Below are 8,998 nucleotides of genomic sequence, written 5' to 3'. Positions count from 1 at the left end.
ATACAGAAATATATCCAAAGTGGTGAAGGGTATAATATAGCCGGCCCAGTCCGACTTTACTACTTTCCTTACTGGTTTCACTTGGTTCAAATATCTATTTAGATAGCACTTTTAATTTCGCCCGATTCCATCTCAATAGTCCTCCAAAGATTGGATATTAACATCTCTTGTATGTATTCAAAGTGGTGAAGGGTATCATATAGTCGGCCCGCCCGACTTTAGAACTTTCCTTACTGGTTTGGATGTAGGACTAGTTTTGGCGCAATAATATTCGTACCACATCTATTGACAATCGGCCAGGTGCTCGATTTTTTTCTAAAACACCTTCTCAGAAGAAATCGTTTCAATTACTTTTCAATGGCGTTTCAGTTGTCAATGAAAAACAATTGTCATTCAAGAACTTTTCTAAAGTGTGAAAACAAAAGATTTGCTGAGAGGCCTCCTTGGAAAAGGAGGCTTAAAATAAATTGAATGAACGATGAATTTGCATGGATTCCAATGAAATGGCCATAAAACTCTAAAATTTAGTAACAGCTGCTAAAAGTTAGGCGGTCAATTTTTGCACATGCTGTGCTATTATTACAATATAAGACTATTTTTATTGATTCTCAAGCCTTAACTAACAAATCGCCGAAGGTTGTCAATGACAACACTGGTCGTTGAAGAACATTTAAGTGTGAAGACAATGGACTACAAGGAGGTACTTCAACAATGGATATTTCAAACCTAGAATTGAATGAATTTTAAATGACAATTTCATGGTTGCCGAAAAAGTGGTATAACGCGGTGTAATACACATCACTAAGCCATTGAGAAAGGTGAAATATTTTCGCGCAGGTGGGAAAATTTTAGTATGAGTTTTCAGGATAAGTGTTTGTATGAGTGAGCGTGAAATTGTTATACGATTGGCACCTGAATTATATTAACTTGACACTAAAATACACTTATACCTATTCCTGTATAAAGGTCCCATTATCTTGAAAATTTTCAAAAGCGGAAGCCTCTAGTCCCGCCTGTAGCTGGACTCTACGCCTTAGTAGGAAGGCTAGAAAAATTATTTTAAAAATCTACGCCTTAGATGGAAGGCTAGAAAAATTATTTTAAAAATCTACGCCTTAGATGGAAGGCTAGAAAAATTATTTTAAAAATCTACGCCTTAGATGGAAGGCTAGAAAAATTATTTTAAAAATCTACGCCTTAGATGGAAGGCTAGAAAAATTATTTTAAAAATCTACGAATTATATTAACCTTAGATGGAAGGCTAGAAAAATTATTTTAAAAATCTACGCCTTAGATGGAAGGCTAGAAAAATTATTTTAAAAATCTACGCCTTAGATGGAAGGCTAGAAAAATTATTTTAAAAATCTACGCCTTAGATGGAAGGCTAGAAAAATTATTTTAAAAATCTACGCCTTAGATGGAAGGCTAGAAAAATTATTTTAAAAATCTACGCCTTAGATGGAAGGCTAGAAAAATTATTTTAAAAATCTACGCCTTAGATGGAAGGCTAGAAAAATTATTTTAAAAATCTACGCCTTAGATGGAAGGCTAGAAAAATTATTTTAAAAATCTACGCCTTAGATGGAAGGCTAGAAAAATTATTTTAAAAATCTACGCCTTAGATGGAAGGCTAGAAAAATTATTTTAAAAATCTACGCCTTAGTTTGAAGGCTAGAAAAATTATTTTAAAAATCTACGCCTTAGTTTGAAGGCTAGAAAAATTATTTTAAAAATCTACGCCTTAGTTTGAAGGCTAGAAAAATTATTTTAAAAATCTACGCCTTAGATTGAAGGCTAGAAAAATTATTTTAAAAATCTACGCCTTAGATTGAAGGCTAGAAAAATTATTTTAAAAATCTACGCCTTAGATTGAAGGCTAGAAAAATTATTTTAAAAATCTACGCCTTAGAAGAAATGTTATTATTGTAAAATTCAACGCCTTAGTATAAAGGCTATGTATACTACTTTATTAAATTTTATAAATTGCTGAATTTCTTAAGCATATTTTTCTTTAAACAAAATTCAATAACAACATTGTTAGCGAATAAATGGTTTTGGTGATTTGCAGACCCGTATTCATCGACAGCGGCATTATGGATCCGACAGATAAACCTTGGGTATTCTGGGCCATCAGCAACATAATGTGTAACATTTTCTTTTCCTTAACCGATAGCTCATACCAACGAACGTCACTGTAACATGATTGTATAAATTCTTCATTCTACTTGGGATGAGAATGGAAAAAATTTAAAATTGCAGGCTAACATTTGTTGAAATCTGAAACAAAACTTACCGTAATATCGACCAAAGTACCCATGGCACAAAAAACTTGCATCATTACAAAGCAGTAAAGCAAATAAATATAACCAGCTGGCCAGGAACCTAACAGTACACAGAATAAGGCACAGACAATGCCTATAAAGCAGGTACCTACCTTGGCCAGGACACTCCAATAGGTGACGTCTCGACTGGTCTTGAGGAATCTATTTAAAATTTTTATTTTTTTCTATTAAGCTTCGAAAACCTTCTTGCCACTCACATTAAATATTTCTGATGAAATTGTAAAATATCCTTTAAGGCAGCCATGGTTTTCACTGTCCTTTCCATATCCGTATCACAGTCATCATTCAGTAGATCATTAATTTCACGAAATTTACACTGCAATATACCACGGAATGTGGGTATTTGAGAAATCGGTGTCAATACGGCCATATCACCCGAATATAAACCAAATCCACCCACAGCTATAAACATTGCCTGTATACCATTGGTGGCCCAAAACCCAGATGTGGTTCCAATATCCAGACCCGGTGCAAATGCATACACAATTGTTTCTTTCACATCGAATATCAAATTGTAGAGAAATGTAAATGAGCTCATACCCAGAACCAACATTAAATTGATGAAGGCACATAATTTCATAAAATTGGCCAGCAATCGAACGCCCTTGCTCAGATACACACGATAATCCGAATCCATGTGTTCATATTTCTTATAGAGGTCATAACATTCGCTGAGAAGAAAACGATATTTTTTCTGCTTGGTTACGAATATAATAAAAACAATAAGGCCCTATGGAAATGGGGGGAAACTTGGAAATTGTAAGTCCAATTTCTGTTAAAATGTATCATTACCTGTAATAGGGTTCCACCACCTAACGATATCACTTGGACAATAATTGTCCAATCTCCTTCTTTCATATAGCCATCGACCATGGTATAGCCAATAAATATAAAGGATGATCCAATTATTGCTATGACGAATATGGTTCGAATATTAACATGATAGTTTTCATCGAAAACATCAGCACCACAAAGGTCGGCACAAAATCTCGTCACACGGACAATTTGTCCGAAACGTTCCGAATGTGTTTTCACCATGGTATTTTTAACGCGTTGAAGTGGAGTTCAGATGAATACTGTGAGCTATGTCAAAATGGTTTCTATGTTATGGCTGGCAGTTAATATAAATGTTATTAAAGTAATTGTCAATAATTTGTCATGTGAATCCTGACAATGGTAGGATAATTGCTCATTACACCAACACCACCATCGCTGCATATATGTGATTCTGAGCAAAAATATATATTTTAATTCTTATTAAATGCTCATCCTATACAAGGCGTAAATTTTTAAAATAATTTTCTAGCCGCCTGCAGAAGGCTAGAAATAGATAGAGAGAAAAAAATTATAATTATAATATTTATAATTGGCTATAAACAATTAGGATTTGAACAACCGACAGATGTGAAGAGGTTAATTGCTTAATTACAATTACGTGCAATTGTCACTAAAGGAGACACCCTGTCTTAGAAAATGTATTTAAAAATCTACGCCCTCTATAGGAGACTAGAAAATGTATTTAAAAAATCTATGCCCTCTATAGGAGGCTAGAAAATGTATTTACAAAATCTCTGTAAGAGGCTAGAAAATGTATTTAAAAATCTATGTAGGAGGCTAGAAAATGTGCTTAAATATCTCTGTAGGAGGCTAGAAAATGTATTTAAAAAAGCTACGCCCTCTATAGGAGGCTAGAAAATGTATTTAAAAAATCTACACCCACTATAGGAGGCTAGAAAATGTGTTTAAAGAATCTACGCCCTCTATAGGAGGCTAGAAAATGTATTAAAAAATTTACGCCCTCTATAGGAGTCTAGAAAATGTATTTAAAAAATCTATGCCCTCTATAGGAGGCTAGAAAATGTATTTAAAAAAGCTACGCCCTCTATAGGTGGCTAGAAAATGTATTTAAAAACTCTACGCTCTCTATTGGAGGTTAGAAAATGTGTTAAAAAATCTATGCCCTCTATAGGAGGCTACAAAATGTATTTAAAAATCTACGCTCTATAGGAGGCAAGAAAATGTATTTTAAAAATCTATGCCCTCTATATGAGGTTAGAAAATGTATTTAAAAAATCTACACCCTCTATAGAAGGCTAGCAAATGTATTTAAAAATCTACGCCCTCTATAGGAGGCTAGAAATGTATTTAAAAAATCTACGCCCTCTATAGGAGGCTAGTCCAGAAAATGTGTTTAAAAAATCTACGCCCTCTATAAGAGGCTAGAAAATGTAATTAAAAATTCTACGAACTCTATAGGAGGCTAGAAAATGTATTTAAAAAAATCTACGACCTCTATAGGAGGCAAGAAAATGTATTAAAACAAATATACGCCCTCTATAGGAGGCAAGAAAATGTATTTAAAAAATCTATGCCCTCTATAGGAGGCAAGAAAATGTATTTAAAAAATCTATGCTTTCTTTTGGAGGCTAGAAAATGTATTTCAAAAATCTACGCCCTCTATAGGAGGCTAGAAAATGTATTTAAAAAATCTCTATATATCTCTATATAGGGCTAGCAAATGTATTTAAAAATCTACGCCCTCTATAGAGCTCGAAAAAAATTATTTGAAAAATCTACGCCCTCTATAGGAGGCTAGAAAATGTATTTGAAAAATCTCTGTAGGAGGCTAGAAAATGTATTTAAAAAATCTCTGTAGGAGGCAAGAAAATATATTTAAAAAACCTAAGCCCTCTATAGTAGTCTAGAAAATATATTAAAAAAAAAACAATATTCCCTCTATAGGAGGCTAGAAAATGTATTTGAAAAATCTCTGTAGGAGGCTAGAAAATGTATTTAAAAAATCTACACCCTCTATAGGAGGGCAGAAAATGTATTAAAAAAATCTATGCCCTCTATAGGAGGCTAGAAATTGTATTTAAAAATCTCTATAGGAGGCTAGAAAATGTATTAAAAAATCTCTGTATTTAAAAAATCTCTGTAGGAGGCAAGAAAACATATTTAAAAAACCTAAGCCCTCTATAGGAGTCTAGAAAATATATTAAAAAAACAATATTCCCTCTATAGGAGGCTAGAAAATGTATTTGAAAAATCTCTGTAGGAGGCTAGAAAATGTATTTAAAAAATCTACACCCTCTATAGGAGGCCAGAAAATGTATTTAAAAAATCTATGCCCTCTATAGGAGGCTAGAAATTGTATTTAAAAATCTCTATAGGAGGCTAGAAAATGTATTTGAAAAATCTCTGTAGGAGGCTAGAAAATGTATTTAAAAAATCTACGCCCTCTATAGGAGGCTAGAAAATGTATTTAAAAAATCTACACCCTCTATAGGAGGCTAGAAAATATGTTTAAAAAATCTATGCCCTCTATAGAAGGCTAGAAAATGTATTTAAAAATCTCTATAGGAGGCTAGAAAATGTATTTAAAGAAGCTATTCCCTCTATAGGAGGCTAGAAAATATATTTAAAAAAATATGCCCTCTTTAGGAGGCTAGAAAATATATTTTAAAAAAATATGCCCTCTTTAGGAGGCTAGAAAATGTATTTAAAAATCTACGCCCTCTATAGAAGGCTAGAATATTTATTTAAAAATCTCTTTAGGAGGCTAGAAAATGTGTTTAAAAAAATCTACGCCCTCTATAGGAAGCTAAAAAAGTGTTTAAAAAATCTACAGGAAGCTACATAGGTGTGTAAAAATTATTTAATAAATAGTATAAAAATATTAAATAGTTTAACAATTCACACCTTTCCCACACATCTATACTTGATTGCGTTGAAGTGATGACCAATGAGGTGACTATTGTCCAGATTCACAGGACAATTATTAATAATTATTTTAAAAATATTTTTTTTCAATGCAATAGCAGCAATGAAATATGAAAACCCTTGACATATCCCACAGTATTCATCTGAACTCCACTTCAACGCGTTACAAAGACCATGGTGAAAAAACATTCGGAACGTTTTGAACAAATCGTCCGTGTTACGAGATTTTGTGCCGACATTTGTGGTGCTGATGTTTTTGATGAAAACTATCATGTTAATATTCGAACCATATTCGTCATATCAATAATTGGATCATCCTTTATATTTCTTGGCTATACCATGGTCGTTGGCTATATAAAAGAAGGAGATTGGACAATTATTGTCCAAGTGATATCGTTGGGTGGTGGAACCCTATTACAGGTAATGATACATTTTAACAGAAATTCGATTTTGATTTTCCAAGTTCCCCCCATTTCTATAGGGTCTTTGTACTTTTGTTATATACATAACCAATCAAAAACAATATCGTTTTCTTCTCAGCGAATGTTATGATTTATATAAGAAATACGAACAAATGGATTCGGATTATCGTGTCTATCTGAACAAGGGCCTGCAATTGCTGGCCAATTTTATGAAATTATGTGCCTTCATCAATTTGATGTTAGTTCTGGGTATGAGTTCATTTACTTTTCTCTATAATTTGATATTCAATGTGCAAGAAACAATTGTGTATGCATTTGTACCGGGGCTGGATATTGAAACCACATCTGGTTTTTGGATCACCAGTGGCATGCAGGTAATGTTTATAGCTGTGGGTGGATTCGGTTTATATTCGGGTGATATGGCCGTATTGACACCGATTTCACAAATACCCACATTCCGAGGTATATTGCAGTGTAAATTTCGTGAAATTAATGATCTACTGAATGATGACTATGAAACGGAGAGGGAAAGAACACTGAAGACACTGGCTGCCTTAAGGGGTATTTTACAATTTCATCAGAAATATTTAATGTGAGTAGCTAGAAGGTTTTCGAAGCATAACCTTTCTACCAGTATCGGAAAATAACAATTTTAAATAGATTCCTCAAGACCAGTCGAGAAGTCACCTATTGGAGTGTCCTGGCCAAGGTTGGTACTTGCTTTATAGGCATTGTATGTGCCCTATTCTGTGTACTGTTGGGTTCCTGGCCAGCTGGTTATATTTATTTGCTTTACTGCTTTGTAATGATGCAAGTTTTTTGTGCCATGGGTACTTTGGTCGATATTACGGTAAGTTCTGTTTCAGATTTCAATAAATAATAGCATGCGGTTTTTAATATTTTTTATTCTCATCCCAAGTAGAATGAAGAATTTATACAATCATGTTACAGTGATGTTCGTTGGTATGAGCTATCGGTTAAGGAAAAGAAAATGTTACACATTATGTTGCTGATGGCCCAGAATACCCAAGGTTTATCTGTCGGATCCATAATGCCGCTGTCGATGAATACGGGTCTGCAAATCACCAAAACCATTTATTCGCTAACAATGTTGTTATTGAATTTTGTTTAAAAAAATATGCTTAAAAAATTAAGAAAGCTATATAATTTAATAAAATATTTTATCTAGCCTCACTTCTAAGGCATAAATTCGACAAATAATTTTTTTAGACTCCCTACTTTGGCATAGTTTTTTTATTAACAATTGCTCCAGCTTTCAATCTAGGGCGTAGATTTTTAAAATATTTTTTCTAGCCTTCCTATCAAAGGCGTGGACCTTTATCAAAGGCGTAGATTTTTTAAATAATTTTTCTAGCCTTCCATCTAAGGCGAAGATTTTTAAAATATTTTTTCTAGCCTTCCATCTAAGGCGTAGAACTTTTAAATACTCTTTCTAGCCTTCCATCTAAGGCGTAGAACTTTCAATAAATTTTTCTAGCCTCCCATATAAGGCGTAGATTTTTAAAATAATTTTTGTAGCCTTCAATCTAAGGCGTAGATTTTTAAAATAATTTTTCTAGCCTTCAATCTAAGGCGTAGATATTTAAAATAATTTTTCTAGCCTCCCAAAGAAGGCGCAGATTTTTTAAATAATTTTTCTAGCCTATATAAGGCGTGGATTTTTTAAATAATTTTTCTAGCCTATATAAGGCGTGGATTTTTTAAATAATTTTTCTAGCCTTCTATTTCTAGCCTTCTATTTAAGGCGTAGATTTTTAAAATAAGTTTTCTAGCCTTCTATTTAAGGCGTAGATTTTTTAAATAATTTTTTGAGCCTCCCAAAGAAGGCATAGGTTTTTTAAATAATTTTTTGAGCCTCCCAAAGAAGGTGTAGATTTTTTAAATAATTTTTTGAGCCTCCCAAAAAAGGTGTAGATTTTTTAAATAATTTTTTGAGCCTCACTTGTACTCTTGAGACTGCTAGTCCATGATATTTGGAATTTTTTCAGCCGTTTAAAAATTTTGGCGCGTAAAATCTTTGCAGTTCCTTATCTCGACCAGGTGTTCCAGTTCCCTCTAAAACATCTTCTTAGAAGAATTCGTTTCAATTCCTTCTCAATAGTTTTCGCGTTTTTTTTTTTTTTTTTGTCAATCAAAAACAATTTTCATTCAAGGACATTTCTAAAGTGTGAAAACAAAAGATTTGCTAAGAGACCTCCTTGGAAAAGGAGGCTTAAACTAAAATTGAATGAACGATGAATTTTCATGGATTCCAATGAAATGGCCATAAAACTCTCCTCTACAACGTAGGCAAATTTAGTAACAGCTGCTAAAAGTTAGGCGGTCAATTTTTGCACATGCTGTGCTATTATTGCAATAGAATACGATTTTTATTGATTCTCAAGCCTTAACTAACAAATCGCCAGAGGTTGTCAATGACAACACTGGTCATTGAAGAACATTTAAGTGTCAAGACAATGGACTACAAGGAGGTACTTCAACAATAGATTT

General features: G+C 33.1%; 2 protein-coding genes across 2 annotated transcripts; one reads left to right on the top strand and one right to left on the bottom strand.

Annotated features, from left to right (window-relative positions):
* Window positions 1-2,011: 2,011 nt before the first annotated feature.
* Window positions 2,012-3,380, bottom strand: LOC133327383 (odorant receptor 67d-like). The gene is made up of 4 exons (XM_061535943.1): window positions 3,135-3,380; window positions 2,540-3,072; window positions 2,294-2,483; window positions 2,012-2,221 (listed from the first exon to the last, which is right to left on the bottom strand). Exons 1-4 carry the CDS (start codon window positions 3,378-3,380, stop codon window positions 2,012-2,014), a joined length of 1,179 nt encoding a protein of 392 aa, XP_061391927.1.
* A 2,859-nt stretch (window positions 3,381-6,239) lies between these two features.
* On the top strand, window positions 6,240-7,619 carry LOC133327384 (odorant receptor 67d-like). The gene is made up of 4 exons (XM_061535945.1): window positions 6,240-6,485; window positions 6,547-7,079; window positions 7,148-7,337; window positions 7,410-7,619. The coding sequence occupies exons 1-4, from the start codon at window positions 6,240-6,242 to the stop codon at window positions 7,617-7,619; spliced, it is 1,179 nt and encodes a 392-aa protein (XP_061391929.1).
* Window positions 7,620-8,998: the final 1,379 nt, after the last annotated feature.

Source organism: Musca vetustissima, unplaced genomic scaffold (genome assembly GCF_032173495.1).
Source record: "Musca vetustissima isolate MV318-11 ecotype Yass unplaced genomic scaffold, APGP_CSIRO_Mvet_v1 utg40236, whole genome shotgun sequence".
In the NCBI taxonomy this organism is placed as follows: Eukaryota; Metazoa; Arthropoda; class Insecta; order Diptera; family Muscidae; genus Musca; species Musca vetustissima.
Note: the sequence above shows the minus strand (reverse complement) of the source record. Positions and strands in the feature narration are given on the sequence as shown.

Coding starts and splice junctions, on each gene's coding strand:
- LOC133327383 (XM_061535943.1), bottom strand. CDS start 3,380: ATGGTGAAAACACATTCGGAACGTTTCGGACAAATTGTCCGTGTGACG. Junction 2,484..2,539: donor TTTCATCAGAAATATTTAAT/GTGAGTGGCAAG, acceptor AATTTTAAATAG/ATTCCTCAAGACCAGTCGAG. Junction 2,222..2,293: donor GTACTTTGGTCGATATTACG/GTAAGTTTTGTT, acceptor CATCCCAAGTAG/AATGAAGAATTTATACAATC.
- LOC133327384 (XM_061535945.1), top strand. CDS start 6,240: ATGGTGAAAAAACATTCGGAACGTTTTGAACAAATCGTCCGTGTTACG. Junction 7,080..7,147: donor TTTCATCAGAAATATTTAAT/GTGAGTAGCTAG, acceptor AATTTTAAATAG/ATTCCTCAAGACCAGTCGAG. Junction 7,338..7,409: donor GTACTTTGGTCGATATTACG/GTAAGTTCTGTT, acceptor CATCCCAAGTAG/AATGAAGAATTTATACAATC.